General features: G+C 43.8%; 1 protein-coding gene across 2 annotated transcripts in view; it reads right to left on the bottom strand.

The window, feature by feature from the left end:
• Window positions 1-26,288, bottom strand: part of ABCA4 (ATP binding cassette subfamily A member 4) — a 450,770-nt gene that overhangs the window by 353,231 nt on the left and 71,251 nt on the right. For both annotated transcript variants that reach the window (XM_073593112.1, XM_073593113.1), the window contains exons 4-5: window positions 18,053-18,194; window positions 8,221-8,360 (exon numbers count right to left, since the gene is read on the bottom strand). In XM_073593112.1, the coding sequence (XP_073449213.1) occupies window positions 8,221-8,360; window positions 18,053-18,194 (282 nt within the window). The remainder of the gene's footprint in view (window positions 1-8,220; window positions 8,361-18,052; window positions 18,195-26,288) is intronic.

The raw sequence follows: 26,288 nt of genomic DNA, 5'->3' as shown, positions 1-26,288 counted from the left end.
GTATTGCCCTGTGTCCTTGTGGTGAGACGGCGGTGGTATTCAGGGGTGAAAGGGCAACTGCCCGCGGAGAGAGAGGGGTGGGCTGAGGAGGTGGGCTGGAGCTAGGCCGCAGCCGCGATCTGTCCCCCCCGAGTCTAGCAGCTAGGGACGAGGTGACCAGACTGTGGCTGTGGAGGTGCACTGGTGGGCTGGGGGCTGGTGGGTCCCTGTAGAGTGCTGCTGAGAGCCCGGGATGAGCTCCGGGTGGTCTGAAGGAGCTGCGGCCTCCCCGGGAGTACCAAGATGGCCGCCGGAACTAGGACCGAGCCGCTGTATGATAGAATGCTGTGGGGGGGCACTGGAGGGCAGGGGTCTGGGCGGGTAGGGGGACCGAGGTCCCAGTAGGACCCGCTGGAGTCCAAGGATGCGCTCCGGGAGGCTGGGGAAGTGCTGCTGCCGCGTCTGGGTGTCCCAAGATGGCCGCCGGACTAGGCCCGAGCCACGGTCTGTCCTAGATAAGGATCCCTGGTGAGACTATGATCTCGTCACAGCTAGAGGAGGGGTGAGGGGGCGGGTCTGCCGATAGGGTGTAGAGGCAGGGGGAGGAAGCGGCAGGCCGGGCCGGGCTGGGCTAGGCGGAGTGCTGGCCGGAGCGGTGTGTCCTGGGAGGCTGTGGGCTGGAACTGGGCTGGAACTGGGCGTCCGGAGGCTGGCTACGGCACGATGACACTGAGGCCCAGGTACCCGCTTCCGTTCCTAGATGTTGCTGGGGGGTGCTGGGGGACCTGATCAGTCCGCTGGGGAGCCTTGGGGGGGATCCTGGATGGCCGGTGCTTCTCGCACACACAAGTGTACGTCTGTTCTGCTCTGCTCTGCTCTGACTACACTGACGTAGTATCTGAGGTGTCAACTCGAGTCCCTGAGTCCCCAGGTGTTCGCTCTCATATCTCAGACCTGGGAATCACCGGATATAGATCTTGCAGCAACACCAGCAAATACGAAATGCCAGAGATTCTTGTCAAGAGTTCCCTTTCCTACAGCAGAGGGAACGGATTGCCTCCAACACCCCTGAAGTTTTCGCATGGGCTACATCTTTCCCCCGACTCCCCTCATAGCGAGATTCCTTCTAAGGCTCAAGAGATCAACGGCATTAGTGATTGCAGTGATCCCCTTTTGGCTGAGGAGTCCATGGTTCACCACTCTCCTGCAACTGAACACGACAGACCTGCTCCCTCTCCCGTTATCAGCGGACCTGCTCTCCCAGGACCATCTACTTCACCCGAACCCGGAAAAGTCACATTTGATGGCCTGGAAGCTGGAAGGGCTAGGTATTTAGATCAAGGCTGTTCCCAAAAGGTGGTGGACACCTTACTCCAGGCCAGAAGATCTACCATCAACAACACCTACAGAAGGGTCTGGGAAAAATTTGTCGCTTTTACTCAGCAGCAAGGGTGGGACTCATCCTCTCCTTCGTTATCACAAATTCTAGAATTTCTACAGTCGGGCCTAGAAAAAGGCCTTACATTAAGCACCCTGAAGGTCCAAGTGTCGGCCCTATCTGCCTTGACAGGAGTTAAATGGGCACAAGATCCCCTTATTATCCAGTTTAAAAGGGCCTGCCTAAAACTAAGGCCCCCTAGAAAACCTTCCTTCCCAGTCTGGGACCTCTCAGTTGTTCTGGAAGCCCTCTCCAAGGAACCTTTCTTCTCACTGGAGAACATCTCCCTCTGGGAGCTAACACTAAAGGTTTCATTCCTGATAGCCATAACATCGGCTAAAAGGGTGTCAGAGAGACAAGCTTTACTGGCTAATGAACCGTACCTGATCGTCTACCCAGACAGATTAGTCCTGAGGCCTTCAGATCGCTACATCCCCAAAGTATCTTCAGCCTTCCATTTCAACCAAGAGATTAATTTCCCAGCACTTGTCACAGATCAGGGTAACCCTCATCCATTAGACATCAAGGGCAACATCTTGGAGTACCTCTCGGCATCCAGATCCATCAGACAAACGGAGAGCCTTCTAATTATCCCGCATGGATCCAAGAGAGGTCAGGCGGCATCTTCACGCACCATTGCGTCATGGCTAGTAAAAGCCATCAAGAAGTCTTATTCGCTAAGTAACCATCAGATACCTGAGGGCTTAAAGGCACATTCCACCAGGGCAGTGGCAACTTCCTGGGCGGCCTACTGTAGAGTCTCGGCGGAAACCATTTGCAGAGCGGCCACCTGGTCTTCCAGGAACACCTTTATATCTCATTATAAGGTGAATTCAGCCTGCTTATCCACAGTGGATTTCGGAAGAACCGTTATCCAGGCCAACTCTTCTATTCTTTGTTAATAAACTTAATTTGCATTCCCACCCAGTTGTGAGTTATTCCCCAAAGTATATGCTGCCATGATGCGACAGGAAATTGGGAAAATTGTATACTCACCTTTCCGTAATTTTCCTTTCCTGTCGCATCTTCATGGCAGCATACAATCGCCCACCCTTCTGAGGTGATGTGTATATATACAGAGAATACTGGGGCGGGGGCCCTTTCTGCAACTTATAGTTATGTGGTCCTATCAGGTTGTGGGGGGCGGAGTCACAACCCAAAGTGTATGCTGCCATGAAGATGCGACAGGAAAGGAAAATTACGGAAAGGTGAGTATACAATTTTCTGTTTTGCATACACACGGTCGCACAAAGTTGTCGGAAAATCCGATCGTTCTGAACGCGGTGACTTAAAACATGTACGTCGGGACTATAAATGGGGCAGTAGCCAATAGCTTTCGTCTCTTAATTTATTTTGAGCATGCGTGGCACTTTGTGCGTCGGAATTGTCCACACACTATCGGAATTTACACGAACGGATTTTGTTGTCGGAAAATTTTATAGCCTGCTCTCAAACTTTCTGTGTCGGAAATTCCGATGGAGCCCACACATGATCGGAATTTGCGACAACAAGCTCCGATCGCACATATTCCGTCGGAAAGTCTGACCGTGTGTACAGGGCATATACGTTCCAAGCGTCATATGTCCAGAATATACATGTTCTTTAATGCTGTCAGAACAACAGAGTGGACATAAAGGTTGAGATATTACTCCTTGGAATCCGGCAGTCTTCAGCTAGTGTTATGAATAAAGTAATCCTGATGGTAGGATATAGCAAAGTTGGCTGATCTGTGGTGTATCTGTATTTTACTTCAAACTTTTCCCATATGGCTTTAATACTATTGTATCCAATAGAACTGCTGTTAAGATGTGAATAAGATATAGATGTCTGCATACAGTGTTCATAGAGGGTAAGGACTGACTTCAGTGGCACCACAAGTATCAGAAAGCTGGATTGAGTAGATGATGTCTATTATGCAGTGTTCTAATGGATCTATATGGGCAAATGCCCACTCACCACACTGGTTACAGAAGAGCTGGCAGCAATGCAGGTGATGGTTATGAAGGCTCTTTCAGGAACTCCCCTTGATTCCTGGCTGTGGGAATGGCGCCTGACCCTGTCACAACACGCCGTGGCCTACTCGGATCTGGAGTGCAGGAGTCGCTGAAAGATCTGGAACACTCTCCGGGCCGCTGTAGTAGAGAAACGATGCTGTCCACAGAGAACCCTCTGAATGCAACTGTACGACTGCCCGCTGTGCAGGCCACAAATCAGCAGCAGCTTACACTGACACAGAGCTCTTGCTGGCAGAATCCAAGCCGGCGTCCCAAGAGAGCGATGTAGGCCTAAGCCAGCCCTTTTATGTCCTCTTCCAGCAGTCTGTTCCATCTTCTCAACATTCTGGTAGTGGTAGTTCAGGCTAATCCCGCTGGAATTGAAACCTCAGCATCCTGAACTACACATCCCACAATGCTTTGCTCTGCTCTAAATTTAATCTGAAAGGAAATGACACAGAGTCCAAGCCAACACTAGAGGTTGTGGAGCATTCTTTATTTAAGAGATATTACAGTAATCAGTATTTGCATTGCTATAGTGTCTCTCTAATTGAATCTCATGCACCATGTCTGAACAGAGCAAACAAGGGCGGGGTGAAAGTCACACCTCAGAAACATTCAGCACATTTCTGAATATCGCTTGGTACCTGGGCCATCCACTGCGCACTGCAACATGTGATTAGCTATAGCCAATCACAGATCTCTAGTAATCACAGCTGTTATGAATGTAACCCATTCATGACAGTCCAAAACATTGCTGTTATTTATTATAGGTACTGTACTTATATAGAGCAATCAATTTATGCAGTGCTTTACATATATATTATACATTCACATCAGTCCCTGCCCTCAAGGAGCTTACAAGATAAGGTCCCTAACTCACATGTATACACTTACTAGGGACAATTAAGACAGGAACCAATTAACCTACCACACTTTGAAGTGTGGGAGGAAACCCTTGCAGACACAGGGAGAATATGGCAACTCTAGACAGTGTCATGGTTGAGATTCAAACCGGCAATCCTAGTACTGCTATGCAGAAGTGCTAACCACTTAGCCACTGTGTCGCAATCAAAGTGTAAAATAAAATTAAAAAACTAGGGCTGTTACTGATTAAAATTTTCGCGTTCGATTAATCGTTTTTTTAAATCGATTAATCGATCCAACTACTTTTAGCTGATTTAGCACCGTTGTTATGGCAACAACTGAAGCCGGACATAGCGGGGCATGGTTAGGACGTCACACGTCATAAACTCAGCCTCATCGTGCCCATAATCTCAGCCTTACCGGCGCCATAATCGCAGCCTCATAGTGCCCATAATCACAGCCTTACCGTGCCCATAATGCAGTCTCACCGTGCCCATAATCTCAGACTTACCGTGCCCATAATCACAGCCTCACCATTCCCATAATGCAGTCTCACTGTGCCCATAATCGCAGCCTCACCGTGCCCATAATCGCAGCCTCACCGTGCCCATAATGCTGTCTCAACGTGCCCATAATCGCAGCCTCGCCGTGCCTATAATCACAGCCTCACCGTGCCCATAATGCTGTCTCTCCGTGCCCATAATGCTGTCTCACCGTGCCCATAATGGCAGCCTCGCCGTGCCCATAATGGCAGCCTCACTGTGCCCATAATGCAGTCTCACCGTGCCCATAATGCAGTCTCACCGTGCCCATAATACTGTTTCACCGTGCCCATAATGCTGTTTCACCGTGCCCATAATGCTGTTTCACCGTGCCCATAATGCTGTCTCACCGTGCCCATAATGCTGTCTCACCGTGCCCATAATCGCAGCCTCGCTGTGCCTATAATGGCAGCCTCACCTTGCCCATAATGCAGTCTCACCTTGCTCATAATACTGCCTCACCGTGCCCATAATGCTGTCTCACCGTGCCCATAATCAAAGCCTCGCCGTGCCTATAATGGCAGCCTCACCCTGCCCATAATTCAGTCTCACCATGCCCATAATTCAGTCTCACCATGCCCATAATGCAGTCTCACCGTGCCCATAATGCTGTCTCACCGTGCCCATAATCGCAGCCTCACCATGTCTATAATGGTAGCCTCACTGTGCCCATAATGCATTCTCACCGTGCCCATTATCGCAGCCTCACTGTAGTCAGTGCCTGTGCCTGGATTACACAGTCTGCAGGCATCTCCTTCTGTGTGTCTCGGAGCTGTTCTGTCTATCACATGAGCTGATCTAGGAGGAGGGCGGGACTTTTCTCACAGCGCAGCCAAAGTTTTCACACTCAGCTCGGAGACACAAAGTGGGAGATACCCGCAGACTGTGTATGTCATATAGTGGAGGAGGAGGAGGAGGGAGCAGAGCACTGCGCTGCAGCCACAGCTTGGCCCAAAGTGGCCCCAGGGCAGGCAGCCTACCAATCAAAATAATTTTGATCGATCAAAAAAAAAAAAAAAAAATCGAGGAATTAATCTTTAATTTCCACAGCCATAAAAAAAAAAACCTGATCACACACCCACCCCCACCCCCCCCGGAGTACTACAGTTTTACTATGGTGATACTGCTCTGATGAAAGTATGTAAAAAAATAGTTACAAAAGAATAAAAAATGTTAAAAATAAAAAAATGTAATAAAAAATTATTTATTTATTTATTTTTAACATATCCTCACCAGTCAGTGTCCCTGATTGATCACTGCCACAGCAGTCATATGATGATGCTGTACTGCACTGGTGACAGTATATAAAAAAAGTCTTTTTTTTTTTAATTTAATTTCATTATTTTCCAAAATATTGTGACAAAAAATTGCAACTTCAAAAAACTGTCCATGCCTCTTAGTAAATACCTCAGACTGTCTACTTTCCAAAAAGGGGTCATTTGTGGGATATTTTTTACTGTCCTGGCATGTTATTATATAAATTTCATTTGTGTACAATGTCGCATGATTGCACAATTGTCAGTTAAATTAGCTAAAAATGGCCTGGTCGTGGAGGGGGTAATGCCCCGTACACGCGATCCGCAAATCGTACCAAAAATGTCGCATTCGAATCGATCGTACGATAATCGGATTGTTAGTACAGAGCTTACGAGAGCTGATCAGGACAGTTCATCCGATATTATTCTATCGGACATGCACGGAAATTTTTTTTAATCAGTACAGCTATCGTTCGAAAATGCAATACAAATGTATTGCAACACATGACATCACTTCCGAATTTTTATTCTGTCGTACGGGAATTTTCGGGACTTTAGTAAACTCATCAGATTCGACGTGAGATTAGCATGCAAACAAAAACGGACGATCATTCGTCCGATAATGGGATCGTGTGTACGGGGCATAAATCCTTCCGGAGGTCAAGAGGTTAAAATATTATAATTAAATATTTTACATTTGCATGACTAAACAAATTGTAAAAATATGTTTGATAATTGTATTTTTTAATCCTGATTGTAATAAATTCATAAAGAAAATATACACAATACATTCCCTTTAAAGGCCACCCCATCACTGACCAACCTTCTTTCCTAAGAGATAACCTTAGTAGCCAATAAAAGTGCTCTGATTGGACAAAGAGGATGACAGGAGGGCAGGGTAAGCCTTTAGAGCCAAAGACACGCTCAGAGAAGAGTTTACTGTCTACTTAAATGTATGTACAGGCAAAAACTTTTTTGTTTGACTTTTTTTTTTTTTTTTTTTGTTATTGCTGTCTGTGTCCGTACTGGAAATAATCACTCTCTTTTTTTGCCCTGGTAACTGTAGCCTCCACTTTATAGGAGGATGTGAAGGAAAATCCAAATTTCTGAACTGCAACTAGAACAGAAAAAGGGTACAAATCTCCTCAATGGGACACAGATGGCAAAAGTAACCTTGCAAGAATTTTAACCATTATCCACTCTATCCACAATTAAAAAAAAAAAAAAAAGTTTTTTTGCTTTAAATATACTTTAAGGTAATGCTGGCACATATTTTACTTGTAAAAAGAGTTTTCTTTAAGGGCTATTTACATCTTTGTGTTGCATGTGTTACTGCATTGTGTGTTATTCATTTTGAATGGCACCCCAATGCACTAAGGGTGGTTTCATACCAAAAGTCATGCATGCTGCATCTTTGGTGCACTTTCCGAAAAAGATTTCTGCACATAAACCACGGTTACACTGCGCTGCACCCGCAAAGTGGCTAAACTGCAGCACAGCAGTGTGAAACCACCCTAAGGCAATGCACTTGTGTTTAAGCAAGCCGCAATGCACGGCACTGCACAGTACTATAGGGTAATTTCATTATCCTATATGGGTTTTACTTCCTCTTTTTTCCCCTGCAAAGTAAAAGCATAATGGGCTAGTATGCATACTTGCCCATTATGTGACACTTACCTGCAAATGAAGCCCGCAATGTCCTTGCTGGTGGCCGCATCAATCTTCCCTCCTCTTCCTTCCTGGGCTGCGGACTCCGGCTCTGTGACTGGCAAGAGTCGCGTGACGTCATGCACGTGGGAGCCATTAGTTACGGCACTTGCTAGTGAAGTAACAGCACGGAGAGCCGTTTCTTCACAGCGCATGCGTCAATTACATCATCGGCGCACTACAAGGTAACTATCTCCTAAACGGCGTGCGTTTAGGAGATATTTACAGTACCTATAGGTAAGCCTTATTATAGGCTTACCTATAGGTAAAATTGACAAACGAGAGGTATACAACCACTTTGGTGCAAAGTTAATTAATACACAACAATATCTGTGTTAACGCACGTGGCGTTAACAGACCACAAAGATGTTAATGGGCCCCAGACAGGCAAACAAAATTATTATTATCAAATCTGAATTTAGCATCTAGAAATTTACCTGAAACCTTTCCGGGGTTGGTTCGAAGGGTATCCATGAAATTAGACATTGTAAATAGTTCCCTCCACACCCTTCCAAGGTGCTGGATGTCTGGCTTCTCTAAAAGGACATCTTGGGCATCTTTATAAGCTCTGGCAAGTCTTAGGAAAAGCAAAGAACAAACGGTTATTTGTAATGGAAAAAGGCTAAACCAGAAAACGGATAAAGCTTCAGAGACCTGCACTGTTCTCATGAAACACAGCACAGGTGCTTGTAGATTAGTAGACGCCAATTCACAGGTAGGGCAGTGAGTGTGGTGTTAGCTAGATATGCCGTAAGGAAAAAATAGATATCCTTTGAGTATGTTGATTATTTCATGAAATATTCCTCTTTTCTTAAAGAGGAACTTCAGTCTGCTTACATAATTTGTAAAAAAAAACATCTATATTGTGTCTCATTAAAGCCAATTTATTCTACCCCTGCATCATCCTTTATACACTGAGTAAAATTAGAAATGCAGCACTTTTGTGTTTGCCCCTATTTATCATGAGCTGAACTCAAAGATCTACGACTTTTTCTATGTACACAAAAGGCCTATTTCTCTCAAATATTGTTCACAAATCTGTCTAAATCTGTGTTAGTGAGCACTTCTCCTTTGCCGAGACAATCCATCCACCTTACAGGTGTGGCATATCAAGATGCTGATTAGACAGCATGATTATTGCACAGGTGTGCCTTTGGCTAGTCACAATAAAAGGCCACTCTAAAATGTGCAGCTTAATGCCCCGTAAACACGGTCGGGCATTGATCGGACATTCTGACAACAAAATCCTAGGATTTTTTCCGACGGATGTTGGCTCAAACTTGTCTTGCACACACACGGTCACACAAAGTTGTCGGAAAATCTGATCGTTCTGAACGCAGTGACGTAAAACACGTACGTCGGGACTATAAACGGGGCAGTAGCCAATAGCTTTCATCTCTTTATTTATTCTGAGCGTGCGTGGCACTTTGTGCGTCGGATTTGTGTACACATGGTCGGAAATTCCGACAACGGATTTTGTTGTCGGAAAATTTTATAGCCTGCTCTCAAACTTTGTGTGTCGGAAAATCCGATGGAAAATGTGTGATGGAGCCTACGCACGGTCGGAATTTCCGACAACAAGATCCTATCACACATTTTCTGTTGGAAAATCTGACCGTGTTTACGGGGCATTACTGTATTGGGGGAGTCCGAAAACCAGGCAGTATCTGGTGTGACCACCATTTGCCTCACACAGTGCAGCACATCACCTTCGCATAGAGTTGATCACGTTGTTGATTGTGGCCTGTGGAATGTTGGTCCATTCTTCTTCAATGGCTGTGCGAAGTTGCTGGATATTGGCAGGAACTGGAACACGCTATTGTATACGCCGATCCAGAGCATCCCAAACATGCTCAATGGGTGACATGTCCGGTGAGTATGCTGGCCATGCAAGAACTGGGATGTTTTCAGCTTCCAGGAATTTTGTACACATGCTTGCAACATGGGGCCGTGCATTATCATGCTGCAACATGAGGTGATGGTCGTGAATAATTGGCACAACAATGGCCTCAGGATCTCGTCACGGTATCTCTGTGCATTCAAAATGCCATCAATAAAATGCTCCTGTGTTCATTGTCCATAGCATGTGCCTGCCCATACCATAACCCCTCCGGCACCATGGGCCACTCGATCCACAACGCTGACATCAGAAAACTGCTCACCCACACGAGGCCATACACACTGTCTGCCATCTGCCCTGTACAGTGAAAACCAGGATTCATCCGTGAAGAAAACACCTCTCCAAAGTGCCATCGAATTTGAGCATTTGCCCACTCAAGTCGGTTATGAACTGCAGTCAGGTCAAGACCCTAATGAGGACGACAAGCTTGCAGATGAGCTTCCCTGAGATGGTTTCTGACAGTTTGTGCAGAAATTCTTTGGTTATGCAAACCAATTGTTGCAGCAGCTGCCTGGTTGGCTTGTCTCAGACGATCTTGGAGGTGAAGATGCTGGAAGTGGAGGTCCTGGGCTGGTGTGGTTACACGTGGTTTGCGGTTGTGAGGCCAGTTGGATGTACTTCTCTGAAACACCTTTTGAGACGGCTTATGGTAGAGAAATGACTAACACAGATTTAGACAAAATTGTGAACAATATTTGAGAGAAATAGGTCTTTTGTGTACATAGAAAAAGTCGTAGATCTTTGAGTTCAGCTCATGATAAATAGGGGCAAACACAAAAGTGCTGCATTTATAATTTTGTTCAGTGTAATTTACAGAAATGGAACTTCTTATGAATAATGCTATTATCTATAAATAAATATAAAAATGCATGTATTTATTATTGCTATAGTTCTGTATTTGAGATACATGGGCTGAGACTGGGGTAGGGTAATTTAAACCACCACCAATAAATTAGAAAATGCAAAATAAATGATATAACATGGAAAGCATATAAAAGATTTGGTACATAAGCTAAATTGTGCTATAGGAAGCCTCTTGTAGTGAAATTGGAGTGGAAGTGTCAAGTCTGACAGTGTAATATCTCTCAACCTTTGATTACATATAAGAACAAGTCTTCCCTTTGTTCGAAAACATGTATAAAACACACAACATATCTCTAACCTAGCGATAGTAACAAAATACTTCCTTAGATTCACTGATTCACCTGAAAGATCAGTAGGATATTGACAACAATATCTAGACATTTTAATTAAATAATGTGGCCTTCAATGGGTGCTGGGCAGTGTTGGAATCCAGGAATAAGCTGACAGGGGGGACATATCCTAAATACAGGTCATAATAAAGAGTATCAAGTGTCCGCCAAGGATTAATGTCATTGCTTACCTGTTACAATAAGCTGCTATCAAGTATGTTAGTAAAATGTATCTATATGTATATAGGCTACAGGATGCTTGGCGGGAAAAAATAAAAAACATACAAAAAAAATACACTGGCAGTGTTTAGGACTATATTCGACACCACAACACCTATTTTCTTATCACCCGTGTCACATATCCTGTAGCAGGCAGCTAGTGCTATCAATGAGGTTTTTGTTTTTCCAGGACTAAAAGGGGATTTAACCGCCTCTGCTTGCTGTCTGCAGCTTTTTACCTGTCTAGTGTTTGTAAGTTGAAGGCCTGTGTCCTGTCACTTGGTGACCCCATGACCACACAAACATTATTAAATAATTTCTTCTTTTTTTTTTTTGTTTGAGTTGAAATATAATTTGGATCTTGTTTAAGAGCACCGCATACCTTTGTATGTGCTAGACAAAAAAGTCAAAGTTTCCCCAGGGAGATGCTGCTCCACTGAGCTTTGGAATACCAATCAAGCATAAAAGCAGGTTGCAATTGTTCATTTTATTCCAAATTACCAGCAACTGGTCTTTTATATGGACCACTAAAGAGACCGTGTATCAGTCAGGTTATACTATGTTATGTTGTGGCTTGCAAAGGTATTTATTTATTTATTTATTTCAGGTACTTATATAGCGCCGTCAATTTACGCAGCGCTTTACATATATATATATTATACATTCACATCAGTCCCTATACCCTCAAGGAGCTTACAATCTAAGGTCCCTAACTCACATTCATACCTATACTAGGGACAATTTAGACTGGATCCAATTAACCTACCAGCATGTCTTTGGAGTGTGGGAGGAAACCGGAGTACCCGGAGGAAACCCACGCAGACACAGGGAGAACATGCAAACTCAAGGCAGGTAGTGTCGTGGTTGGGATTTGAACCAGCGACCCTTCTTACTGCTAGGCGAGAGTGCTACCCACTGCGCCACTGTGCCGCCCTATACATTAGCAGCCAATGTTTTGGGGTGCCTTAAGGCAGACACACACATATAAATACACAAACGCATAAAGGCAATTCATGTGATAAAAATGTAATAACATATTAGCAGATGTAACAAAAACATTCCTTCTGTCCCTTTAATTTAGTAGTCACTATAAAGTGTGCATTACGTATTTATTGGGATTATTCAAGTATAAGGGATGTACTTAAAGTGTAAAGGCTGGTGTTGATGTACTTTTTCACTTCAAAACTGCTTCACTCTCCATACAGGTCTTTAGGAAGAAAAAAACAGCTAAAGCAGATTAAATGATGGTCAATTACACCAGTAGAAAAGGTATTTGGGAAAACGTACAGCTGTGATTGTGCCTGCAGGGGTGGAAAACATGCTGCTCAGAATATGGCTTCACGCTGATGACTCCCGACTAAGTTTTCCCAAATACTTTTCTACTGCTTTGACAAAATTTGATATACTCTATAACAAAGTGTGGAGTGCAGATTGCCCCAACAGTATAAAGACAGAAGGACCGAAAGCACCAGTAATGATAGTGAAGAGGATTCTTCTCCAGTGAAAGTTTGCCCTTTGTCACTGTGATTATTGTGTTTCTAAAGTACCTCTGATGAGGAAAAACGGGGGTTATTCCTGCGCTACCAGTTAGGGAAATGGGTCTAATCGATTTTATAACCTATATGCAACTTCTCTTACTGGACAGCTGCATACACCGAAAACAAGGGCTCAAACACCAGCCCAAAAAAAGGTATAAAGAGAGAGGGGGGGGGTGCTGCGCTAACCAGAGGGGTCTTAGATTATAGGGATAGGTAGTATTTCCTAGTATCCATAGATCCCGAGGTTTTCAATAGTAAAAAACGTCAGAAAATCGCATGAATTGGAATAGAGAGTGTGTATAGATGTAGTGACTCAAAATTGATTATGTATATATAGATCCAATCGGTGATAAAAATATATAATAATAAACACTGGTGCATATATTGATTAAAAATTATATAAAAACCAATATTACATATGTTAAAAATGTTTAGAAATTCAATATAGCCAAAGTGCTCGTGCTCTTGTGCCTTAAATCTAAAGATCAAACTCATACATATGCTCAAGTGCAAAATGAGGCAATAAAATAAAAACAAAAACTAACAAGTCATATATCAAGTGAAAACAAACAAAAAACGAGTGAAGCAAACAAGAAAAAAAGGAAGAAATGGTCGCCTGATCCTTATGTTGCGACCCGTGCGACAGTACAAGTATAATGTGAATGATCACGTGAGTGAATAAACCCTCTTTGATAATTAGTGTCCAGAGTAAATTAATAATACAAGTGTCCAAAGAAATAAATAGTGTTCAAAAGCCAGTGCTTAAACGCAATACTCCAATGACAGTGGGGTGTTGCTATGCAGATCAGACACTCTATATCTTCTTCATGCAGCATGCACTAGTGTAGATAATGGCCCCTTACCTAGCGGTGCTAGGTCAACCGCATTTAAGTTGTTAACTCTCGAGGTCCTGGGTCTCTCCTGTGTCTCTGTGTCCAGACTTGCTGACTCTACAGGATCCTATTGGGGGCTGGGATATGTCTAGTTGTGGTCCTAACTGGGGTCCTGGGACAGTGCGGCTGGGACAGTGCAGTTCTTTACACGCAATGGTTTCTTCCCCTGCAAAAGGTGTTTCGCGTGCTTAAGAACTAAGCGCCCAAACGAAAAGAAACTCCATTTTGCATCAAATAGCACTGGAGAGACTTACGAGATTAAAGAGTTCATTTGCTGCAACACAGAGGGAGCAGTATACGCTCTAGAATGCAGTTGCGGCCTACAATACATAGGCCGCACCAAAAGACCCCTCAAAGTCAGGATTAAGGAACATGTGAATAACATCCTGAAGGGGTATGATAAACACAGTGTTTCCAAACACTTCCTGCTGTGCCATAACAAAGACCCCACACAACTAAAATTTTGGGGAATTGAACCGTATATAAAACACTGGCGGGGAAGTCACAAAGTAAGAACCCTCAGTCAACTAGAATCCAAGTGGATATATACCTTAGACACCTTTGCCCCGAGAGGTTTAAACATAGAGTTTGATTTAAACTGCTTTTTAAGTGATTTTTAATATGATTTTTTTTCAGTGACTTTCAATGCGATTTTTTAATGCGACTGTTTTTAAGTGATTTTTAATGTGACTTTTTATGCGATTCCCAATGAGTAGTGTGCATCACAATCTCCTCCCATTTAATACATATACTCTGGATTTTGATGTATATTCCCCTGGATGATCCCCATATTTCCCCCCCCCCTCCCCTCCCCTCCTTTCTTTCCCTCGGTTCCCCCCATTTCCCCCTCCCCCCCCCACTTACCCTAGTGTGTTGTTTACAGGATAGGGGAAATAAGCCTATTCCATCACCTCCTTGTGAAGTAGCTAACCAATTAACACCCCCTTTTTATGTATACAGATTTTATATAGAAGGAACTGGTCCTCCTTTACCAATTAATATACCCCTGGAGTCTTACATAAGTTTTTTATACTAAGAACCTGAGTGTTCTTCTTTTTTCTTTTAAAGTTAATATTTATAATAAAGATTTTATATATGTCTCATTTACATCGCTACACAGAATCAGAACCCACGATTAGCCTTTCATTTAAACTACATGCCAACGGTTTTCATCTTCTCAGAGTCTGGCGTGGTGTAACAACCACCTCTGAAAGATACACAAACGAGATAAGGACGTCCCGTTCCATCACCATGGAAACATATCAACAATTCGGTCTCCTCCCACTGAATACATTTGTCATACCTGTTACCAACCAAGAAAATGGCCGCGCACATGGGTAACCTAATGATGGCCGGCGCGGCTACAAGAAAATGGCCGCCAATCTATTCCTATGGGAGAGACTATTTAAGACTAACATCAGCCTATTTCGTTTATCCCCTGAAGAAGTCACGTGATCAAGTGACGTCACGCGTAGGGACGGAATAGGCTTGTTTCGTTTTACCTTCCTTGCTGAATGCATTGCGAGCTCGCTGCTCGTAGGATACCATGCTTTATGAGAACAACTGCTAATGTGAGTACTCTGTACATGGTTTATGTGAATAAAGCGACCTATAAAAACATTCTTCACTATCTGGGTACTTTATCCTATATCTTACATACAATGGAGACATGATGTGGAGGAGGAGCTAGGAGCCGCACTGTCCCAGGACCCCAGTTAGGACCACAACTAGACATATCCCAGCCCCCAATAGGATCCTGTAGAGTCAGCAAGTCTGGACACAGAGACACAGGAGAGACCCAGGACCTCGAGAGTTAACAACTTAAATGCGGTTGACCTAGCACCGCTAGGTAAGGGGCCATTATCTACACTAGTGCATGCTGCATGAAGAAGATATAGAGTGTCTGATCTGCATAGCAACACCCCACTGTCATTGGAGTATTGCGTTTAAGCACTGGCTTTTGAACACTATTTATTTCTTTGGACACTTGTATTATTAATTTACTCTGGACACTAATTATCAAAGAGGGTTTATTCACTCACGTGATCATTCACATTATACTTGTACTGTCGCACGGGTCGCAACATAAGGATCAGGCGACCATTTCTTCCTTTTTTTCTTGTTTGCTTCACTCGTTTTTTGTTTGTTTTCACTTGATATATGACTTGTTAGTTTTTGTTTTTATTTTATTGCCTCATTTTGCACTTGAGCATATGTATGAGTTTGATCTTTAGATTTAAGGCACAAGAGCACGAGCACTTTGGCTATATTGAATTTCTAAACATTTTTAACATATGTAATATTGGTTTTTATATAATTTTTAATCAATATATGCACCAGTGTTTATTATTATATATTTTTATCACCGATTGGATCTATATATACATAATCAATTTTGAGTCACTACATCTATACACACTCTCTATTCCAATTCATGCGATTTTCTGACGTTTTTTACTATTGAAAACCTCGGGATCTATGGATACTAGGAAATACTACCTATCCCTATAATCTAAGACCCCTCTGGTTAGCGCAGCACCCCCCCCCTCTCTCTTTATACCTCTGATGAGGAACCTCTGAGGCTAAAGCAGGGCTGGAGTCAGTTACTGTACTTGTTGTTCCTGAGCATTATATGAAAGAACAACTTCACAACATAATTTTAAACTTGCATCCATGCTGGCCAGTGGGCGCTGAAGACTTTAAAAGAGAAGTGGACTCAAATCCTGGCATGTGAAAGGAGTGTGGCGTTTTTCAGCAGCTGTTCCATATAATCTTTAAGCTTGTTTGTCAAACATGAGAGTGAATGTCAACATCATCTGGTGAGCTTGTTTCCCAATGGGAGTTGATCTCCCATTTATCACTTTGGTGGAGGAATTGGTGTCATCATCACACATATTGCTTTTTCACTATTCAATCAGGGCTGCTTTTTTGGCGTGTTTTTTTTTAAGACTGTTTTACTTTTTTATATATATAATTTTTTCACCGTATTTATATATATTTATATTCATTTTTTATCATTAAGGACATTTTTTGTCTTTTTTGTTTTTACTGGACACATTTAAGAGCGCTACTGTGAATTATATTATATATACACAGTTATAGATTTATGTTTTTCATCTTTTGTTATGTTTATGTTATTCAAGTAGCAACTTTGTTTTCGTGAATTTGTTGCATTCCTAAGCACATTGTTTTTGTATTTATATTTATTATCAATGCCTAAACTACAGATGGCTGTAGAGGTCACTCAGGGCTGCAGTGTCCAATCGAACCACAGCTCCCCTAATGACATATACAGGGTCTGCAGAGGAACAATGTTCCTTTCAGCCTTCACTTCCCCCTGCATAGCAGTACCACACACAGAGCCACCTACAGCAAGGAGAATATACTATACCTGCCTACAAGTTGGTGTAGGTTAGGAGCCCCTGACACCCAAAAAGATCACTTACAAACTTCTCCATGTCCAGCTTCACAGTGTCAAAACTTTTAAGCTAACCCGGGAACTCTGAATGTAGCATCATACACAAACTTATCCCTCTCTTGCTGGTTGAGGTATTTTACAATATGGTCTGCAGTCTCAATACAACAAAGTTATATATGATCCATACATATGCAGGTCAGGTCAACAGAGACCTTTACTTGGTGACCCAGTCGGTAATTTATCTGGTCAAAACTGGTATGGGCATTCTATGCAAGTGCCAATTGCCTATATCAATTGGGAGACCCTAGTACATGCTGAATCAACCCTATGAAATATGAACCAATCAGCTCCAGAATGTTATCCAAACAGATACATTAGGGAGGAAAGGTCAAGGGGAATCCGTATTTAGCAATAAGGTTTGAAAGAAACCTTATTTTTGATAAATCTTCACATATGTGGGCCCCGTAAAGTATTTCTGTCATTGGAAAAATATGGAGGCTTCCATTGTGACTTTCCTTTTAAAAAAGCTGGCAATGTCAGCAACCAGGAACAATCATGCAGAAAGCAAAGTCAGAGAAAAAACAAAAATATAATAAAAAATCTTTATCTCTGTTCCAGAGCATCAACATGACAGCAAGAACTAGCACTTTTAAAAGGAAAGGTCAGAAATGGCAGGTGTCATATGTCCCTCATGACAGATTTCCTTTAATGGTACTTTGGGGAGCACATGCTAGCAGTGAGGAAGTCATCTGTTTGTTAACAAGATGTGTACATACAGACATTGCAGCCTTTCTCTTTCTGGGTAAAAAATGAACTATTGTTACTAAATGTCTGATTTCTCTCCATGAAGACTAAACACAGGTGCCTTTGAAGAATTCCCCTACCCCCATACCCTAGCCACAGATTTTAAGGCATTTACCATGCCTCGTAATGTTTTTCAAAGAATTCAGGGGAATGTTTCACCTGCGCATGAACTTTTTCCTTGACGTTAAAAAGTATAGCTAAGTATGAAAAATCACCAACAAATGCCATGTCTCAAAGAGATATCAGTAGAATGTAAATATATTGCCATCAAGGCTAATCGCTTAATACAGGCATGACTGCTTACATGGAATTGTTGTAGTTTGAAACCACGCCAGGCGACTCTCCACGTGTAGGGCTTCGAAAACAAGGGTTATTGCTATTGCAGAAAATTCCGTGTAACCATGGCAACATCCCTGCTGAGGGCAGCGCCTTGTTTGGAAAATGGCCTATGTAAATGGATAAATATTGGGAGGAAAAGAATTAAAATTTAGCTTTGTGTGTTAAAATAACACTTGTGAAAACATTAGAAGCCTATGAGCTACATTCCATCAGTCGCTTGTTTTTTCTTTTCCCTCTTTCTTACTTGTGTCTGGATTTTATCTGTTGGAAGGTATGCATGTATTAAAACCCATGCCGTTGAGGGGCAAAGCATGACGTCCTATACTCTGCAATGACTGGTGGAAACTTTCCTATTCATGATAAGATAATAGTACTTTAAACAAATATAAATAATTGTCTTCTTAATGCTGCAAAGGTAACTGAAGGTCTGTATAGTTAAAGTAAAGTTAATCTTTACAATAAATCAAGTCATAAAATATACCTGCTGGAATATGTCATCAGATGTCTAATAATTTAAAGCTGTCTAACTAAACATGACCATAATGAAACAATATCAAGAATTGTGCCATTTTTTTACCCTTTCTCAAATGCATAATGGACATGCCTGTTTGTACTACACCAAAAACAATATATATGCAATAAACAAAATAAGTATAACACAAAAGCTTATGTTAAAATGGAACTTTACTGACAACAGCTCGATAAAAAAAAACGTTTTTTGGCAAGGAACATACATTTTGCATTAATAATTATGCTACCAAAATGAGTGTGTCTTGTAAATTGCCTCCAGCATTGTTCCCGTTTCTTCTTGCTGGAGGATGCCATTTTGCCAAAGCCCAGAGGCCCTAAAAAAAGTATATCTTTAGGCTATCAGCAGATCGACCTCTACAAATTTGGCAGTGCCTAAAAAAATAGAGAGCAACTGAGCATGTGCAGAGCAGGGTGAGACAGTGTATTACTGGATTTTAACCGCTTTCTGACCAGCACACGCCAATATACATCAGCAGAATGGCGCTGGTGGGCAAAAGGGCGTACAGGTACATCCCCTTTAAGAAGCGTTCTCCGCGACCGTGGGCCCGGCAGACTCGATGTCTGCTGGGTGTCCGCGATCGTGTCACGGAGAGGTAGAACGGGGAGATGCTTTTGTAAACAAAGCATTTCCCCATTCTGCCTAGTGACAGGACAGAGATCACTGCTCTCTGTCATCGAGAGCAGTGATCGCTGTCATGTGTGTTGTAGCCCCTCCCCCCACAGTTAGAATCACTTCCTAGGACACACTTAACCCCTTCATCACCCCCCAGTGGTTAACCCCATTTACTGCCAGTGTCATTTACATTTTTATAGCACTGATCACTGTATAAATGACAATGGTACCAAAATAGTGTCAAAAACGTCCGATGTGTCCGCCATAATGTCGCAGTCACGATAAAAAAAAAAAATTGCAGATCACTGCTGTTACTAATAAAAAAAATTAAAAATAAAAATGCCATAAAACGATCCCGTATTTTGTAGACGCTATAACTTTTGCGCAGACCAATCAAAATACACTTATTGCAATTTTTTTTCCCAAAAATATGTAGGAGAATACATATCGGCCTAAACTGAGGAAAAAACTTGTTTTTTTATATATTTTTGGGGGATATTTATTGTAGCAAATAGTAAAAAATAATGCGTTTTTTTCAAAATTGTCGCTCTTTTTTTGTTTATAGCGTAAAAAATAAAAAAACCACAGAAGTGATCAAATACCACCAAAAGAAAGCTCTATTTGTGGGAAAAAAAGGACGTCGATTTTGTTTCGGTACAACGTCACATGACCGCGCAATTGTCAGTTAAAGCGACACAGGGCCGAATCGCAAAAAGTGCTCTGGTCAGGAAAGGGGTAAATCCTTTCTGGGGCTGAACGTTAAAGGAGCTGTAGGAATATTTGGCAAGTACTGGCTGTGTGGTACATGTGACAACAATCTCCCATATTCTTCATATGGTTGGTCTATGGGGTAGAGAGGCAAGACGGAAGCCTTTTCTTACAAAGAAAAACATCCAAGCACGGCTACATTTTGCAGAAACACACCTGAACTCTCCCAAAAGCATGTGAGAAAATGTGTTATGGTCTGATGAAACCAAGGTTGAACTTTTTGGCCATAATTCCAAAATAAAGGTTTGGTGCAAAAACAACACTGCACATCACCAAAAGAACAGCATACCCACTGTGAAGCATGGTGGCGGCAGAATCATGCTTTGGGGCTGTTTTTCTTCAGCTGGAACAGGGGCCTTAGTCAAGATAGAGGGAGTTATAAGCAGTTCCAAATACCAGTCAATATTGGTACAAAACCTTCAGGCTTCTGCTAGAAAGCTGAACATGAAGAGGAACTTCATCTTTTAGCATGACAATGACACAAAGCATACATCCAAATCAATGAAGGAATGGCTTCATCAGAAGAAGACCAACGTTTTGGAATGGGCCAGCCAGAGCCCAGACCTGAATCCGATTGAAAATCTGTGGAGTGATCTGAAGAGGGCTGTGCACAGGAAGATGCCCTCGCAGTCTGGCAGATTAGGAGTGTTTTTGCAAAGAAGAGTGGGCAAATCTTGCCAAGTCAAGATGTGCCATGCTGATAGACTCATACCCAAAAAGACTGAGTGCTGTAATAAAATAAAAGGTGCTTCAACAAAGTATTAGTGTAAGGGTGTGCACAGGACGCAACCATATTTTAGTTTTTTATTTTTACTTCCCTCCACCTAAAAGATTTCAGTTTGTTGTTCAACTGAGTTGTAAAGTTTATAGGTCACATTAAAGGTGGAAAATGTTCTGAAATTATTGATCTTTGTCTCATTTTTTTTACACCACAGAAACCTGACATTTTAACAGGGGTGTGTAGACTTTTTATACCCACTGTAGCTATACCTGCAAAAGGGACCAGTCTGAAGTGATCTAGCAGGACTTAAAGGGATTGTAAAGGTGGCTTATCTATGCATTAAGATAAAAAACCTTCTGTGTGCAGCAGCCGCCCTCCAGCACCCCCTAATACACACCTGCACCCCATCTCTCTCCAGCGATTTCCACGAGTGCCTTGGCCATCCAAGACACTCCTCTTGATTGGCTGAGACATAGCAGTGGCGCCATTGGCTCCCGCTGCTGTCAAAGTCAGTCAACCAATCAGGTTAGAGAGGGGTGGGGCCGGGCCGGGGCTCCATCTTTGAATGGACACAGGGAGCTGTGACTCCGCTCAGGAGCTCCCATAGCAAGCTGCTTGCTGTGGGGGCACTTGACAGGAGGGAGGGGCTAGGAGCACAGAAGAGGGACCCGAGAAGAGGAGAATCTAGGGTGCTCTGCGCAAATCCACTGCACAGAGCAGATAAGTATAACATGTTTGTTATTTTTAGTGTAAAAAAAAAACTAGACTTTACTTTCACAGTAGAGCATTTTTTAGAACAGAAGATATTCAGATGTCTGTTTCCATCTCATATCCTAAAAATAAGGGGATTATACTTCATGTTGCGATAGTGGGTGGAGCCATGCAAATCATTTATGCCCCTAAGCTATCTGTGTATTCAGAACCATTGGTTGAGATATGTAAATACCTTCTGTTTTAAGAAGGCTTTACTGTACTATACTGGCTTAGTGGAGAGCTAATTGGTTTATTTTAGCCCTTCTGAACATAACCTGTTTGGTTATATTTTCTTGCTGGTACCCAATCCCTTCTCCATACAAGATTTTTTTTTCCCATGCACTGCACTGAGAATGGCCAACAAGCCGAAAACAGCTGTATGCAGTTTAAAATAAGTGGTTCTATAATAGTGGGCTTTATCTGTGAGATTCATCAGTGGTACTGGGTGAAATGTGAATTCCTTCTGTTTCAAGCAGACTCTGTTGTGCTATGCAATAGGGATGGGTGAACGGTTCGGCCCAAGCATAAGTTCGGGCCGAACTTTCGTTGTTCGGATGTTCGGCGATTAGTCAAACGGGTCGTTCAACCTTCTGGCCCGCCAAACCAACCACAATGCATTGCGGCACTGAACAGTGCATTGCAAGCCCTGATTGGCTAAAGCAGTGAAAACTTCAGGCAAACAGGGCACAGAGCACTGTCAGAGTCATGACTGGACACTGACATCATGACTTTTTCCAATCATGGCTCATTCCCACGCCACAGTATTAAAGTATTCTTTCAATGGCAGCCATTTTCAGTGTGATTTCGGCATAGAGAGAGATAGAATAGGGCTCTGTTCAGTGCTATTAGTTAGTGTGCTATACTGTGCTATTTTGCTTCAATTGTCAGTGTAGAATATTAGTTTAGTGTCAGCCTAGGGATAGTGTGAGTGTAGTGAGGAGGACCATCATTCAGCTTTGCATAGTGTGCAACTAGAGTAGGGACAGCTCAGATAGTTTCACTGTAGTGTGGTGAGACCATGTCATTCATGAATACATTGGTGTAGAGTAGGGACAGCTCAGATAGTTTCAGTGTAGTATAGTGAGACTGTGTCAGTAATCTTGACATTAGTGTATAGCTAGAGTAGCAGGGCTGGACTGGGACAAAAATTTGGCCCTTGACTTCATCCAGACCGGCCCACTTTATATATATACTGTTGGGGGTGGAGGACACAGGAGTACACCGCGGGGGGGGTGGAGGACACCATGGGGGGTGGAGGACACAGTGGGACACCGTGGGGGGGTGGAGGACACAGTGGGACACAGTGGGTGGTGGAGGACACTGTGGGGGTGAAGGACATCATGGGGGGTGGAGGACACCGTGGGGGGTGGAGGACAAGGCGACACCGTGGAGGACACAGGGGGACACCGTAGGGGGTAGAGGATACAGGGGGACACCATGGGGGGTGGGGGACACTATGGGGGTGGAGAACAAGGAGGACACCGTGGAGGGTGGAGGACAGAGAGGGACACAGTGGGGGGTGGAGGACAGAGGGGGACACAGTGGGGGGGGTGGAGGACAGAGGGGGACCCAGTGGGGGGTGGGGGAAACAGGAGTGTATTATGGGGCCTCCTACGATCCTGTTGGGGCCCAGGCCCCCTACATCTGTACTGGCTGCCTCTGCTCCCCCTCCCCAGTGATGGCGATAATACACAGCCTCACCCGATGAATGCAATAAGACCTCTCATGGCGCGCTGCTCTCTGCTTGCCCCTCCACTCTTCTCATCCTTCCCGGATGATGTTATGTACGGGGTGGACGGGAAGGAAGGAGGGCCCACCAGGAAACTCCCGGTAGTCCTGATGGCCAGTACATGCCTGTAGAGTAGGGACAGTTTAGATAGTGTCAGTTTAGTGAAGGTTGAAAATCACCTATTTGATTGCGTTACTGCCAGTTTAACGCCATTTACTTCTGTGTGTGTTACTGCCAGTTTAACGTCATATAGTTTTGTGTGCGTAATGCTGCGCACACACGAGCGGACTTCTCGTCGGACTAAACTCCGAAGGACTTTTCAACGGAGTTCTGACAGAGTTCCTACGAAACGGACTTGCTTACACACGATCCCACCAAAGTCCGATCATTTCGAACGTGATGACTAGGGATGAGCCGAACACCCCCCTGTTCGGTTTTCACCAGAACATGCGAACAGGCAAAAAATTTGTTCGAACACGCGAACACCGTCAAAGTCTATGGGACATGAATAATCATAAGTGCTAATTTTAAAGGCTTATATGGAAGCTATTGTCATAAAAAGTGTTTGGGGACCTAGGTCCTGCCCCAGGGGACATGGATCAATGCAAAAAAAGTTTTAAAAACGGCCGTTTTTTCAGGAGCAGTGATTTTAATAATGCTTAAAGTGAAACAATAAAAGTGTAATATTCCTTTAAATTTCATACCTGGGGGGTGTCTATAGTATGCCTGTAAAGGGGGGCATGTTTCCCGTGTTTAGAACAGTCTGACAGCAAAATGACATTTCAAAGGAAAAAAAGTAATTTAAAACTACTCGCGGCTATTAATGAATTGCCGGTCCGACAGTACATATAAAAGTTCATTGATAAAAATGGCATGGGAATTCCCCACAGGGGAACCCCGAACCAAAATTTAAAAAAAAATGACGTGGGGGGTCCCCCTAAATTCCATACCAGGCCCTTCAGGTCTGGTATGGATATTAAGGGGAACCCCGTCCAAAATTTAAAAAGAAAAATGGCGTGGGGTCCCCCTCAACATCTATACCAGACCCTTCAGGTCTGGTATGGATTTTAAGGGGAACCCTGCGCCAAAATTTAAAAAAAAATGGCGTGGGGTCTCCCCAAAAATCCATACCAGACCCTTATCCGAGCACGCAACCTGGCAGGCCGCTGGAAAAGAGGGGGGGACGAGAGAGCACCCCCTCCTGAACCGTACCAGGCCACATGCCCTCAACATTGGGAGGGTGCTTTGGGGTAGCCCCCCAAAACACCTTGTCCCCATGTTGATGGGGACAAGGGCCTCATCCCCACAACCCTTGCCCGGTGGTTGTGGGGGTCTGCGGGTGGGGGGGGCTTATCGGAATCTGGAAGCTCCCTTTAACAAGGGGACCCCCAGATCCCGGCCCTCCCCCCTGTGTGAAATGGTAAGGGGGTACAAAAGTACCCCTACCATTTCACAAAAAAAGTGTCAAAAATGTTAAAAATGACAAGAGACAGTTTTTGAAAATTCCTTTATTTAAATGCTTCTTCTTTCTTCTATCTTCTATCTTCCTTCGGTTTCTTCCTCCATCTTCTTCTTCTGGTTCTTCCTCCGGTGTTCTCGTCCGGCATCTTCCTCCGCGGTGCCGGCGTCTTCTTCCCTTCGTCTTCTGGCCCGCTCCGCATCCAGCATGATGGGATGGGAGGCTCCCGCTGTGTGACGCTTCTCCTCTTCTGACGGTTCTTATATAACGGAGGGTGGGGCCACCCGGTGACCCCGCCCCCTCTGACGCATGGTGACTTCCCTGTCCGCCCCCTCTGACGTCACGGGGAATGCCACAGGGAAGTCCCCGTGCGTCAGAGGGGGGCGGGGTCACCAGGTGGCGCCGCCCTCCGTTATATAAGAACCGTCAGAAGAGGAGAAGCATCACACAGCGCGAGCCTCCCATCCCATCATCCTGGATGTGGAGCGGCCCAGAAGACGAAGAGAAGAAGATGCCGGCGCCGCGGAGGAAGATGCCGGATGAGAACACCGGAGAAAGAACCAGAAGAACCAGAAGAAGAAGAAGATGGAGGAAGAAACCGAAGGAAGATAGAAGAATCATTTAAATAAAGAAAAAACTGTCTCTTGTAATTTTTAACATTTTTGACACTTTTTTGTGAAATGGCAGGGGTACTTTTGTACTCCCTTACCATTTCACAGAGGGGGGAGGGCCGGGATCTGGGGGTCCCCTTGTTAAAGGGGGCTCCCAGATTCCGATAAGCCCCCCGCCCGCAGACCCCCACAACCACCAGGCAAGGGTTGTGGGGATGAGGCCCTTGTCCCCATCAACATGGGGACAAGGTGTTTTGGGGGGCTACCCCAAAGCACCCTCCCAATGTTGAGGGCATGTGGCCTGGTAAGGTTCAGGGGGGGCACTCTCTCGTCCCCCCCTCTTCTCCTGCGGCCTGCCAGGTTGCGTGCTCGGATAAGGGTCTGGTATGGATTTTTGGGGAGACCCCATGCCATTTTTTTTTATTTTGGTGCGGGGTTCCCCTTAAAATCCATACCAGACCTGAAGGGTATGGTATAGATTTTGAGGGCGACCCCACACCATTTTAAAAAAAAAATTTGGACGGGGTTCCCCTTAATATCCATACCAGACCTGAAGGGCCTGGTATGGAATTTAGGGGGACCCCATGTCATTTTTTTTTAAATTTTGGTTCAGAGTTCCCCTTTGGGGAATCCCCATGCCATTTTTATCAATGAACTTTTATGTGTATTGTCGGACCGGCAATTCATTAATAGCCGCGAGTAGTTTTAAATGACTTTTTTTCCTTTGAAATGTCATTTTGCTGTCAGACTGTTCTAAACACGGGAAACATGCGCCCCTTTACAGGCATACTATAGACACCCCCCAGGTACGAAATTTAAAGGGATATTACACTTTTATTGTTTGACTTTAAGCATTATTAAAATCACTGCTCCTGAAAAAAACGGCCGTTTTTAAAACTTTTTTTTGCATTGATCCATGTCCCCTGGGGCAGGACCCGGGTCCTCAAACACTTTTTATGACAATAACTTGCATATAAGCCTTTAAAATTAGCACTTTTGATTTCTCCTATAGACTT

The sequence above is a fragment of the Aquarana catesbeiana genome, linkage group LG07, assembly GCF_042186555.1.
Source record: "Aquarana catesbeiana isolate 2022-GZ linkage group LG07, ASM4218655v1, whole genome shotgun sequence".
Taxonomy (NCBI): Eukaryota; Metazoa; Chordata; class Amphibia; order Anura; family Ranidae; genus Aquarana; species Aquarana catesbeiana.
Note: the sequence above shows the minus strand (reverse complement) of the source record. Positions and strands in the feature narration are given on the sequence as shown.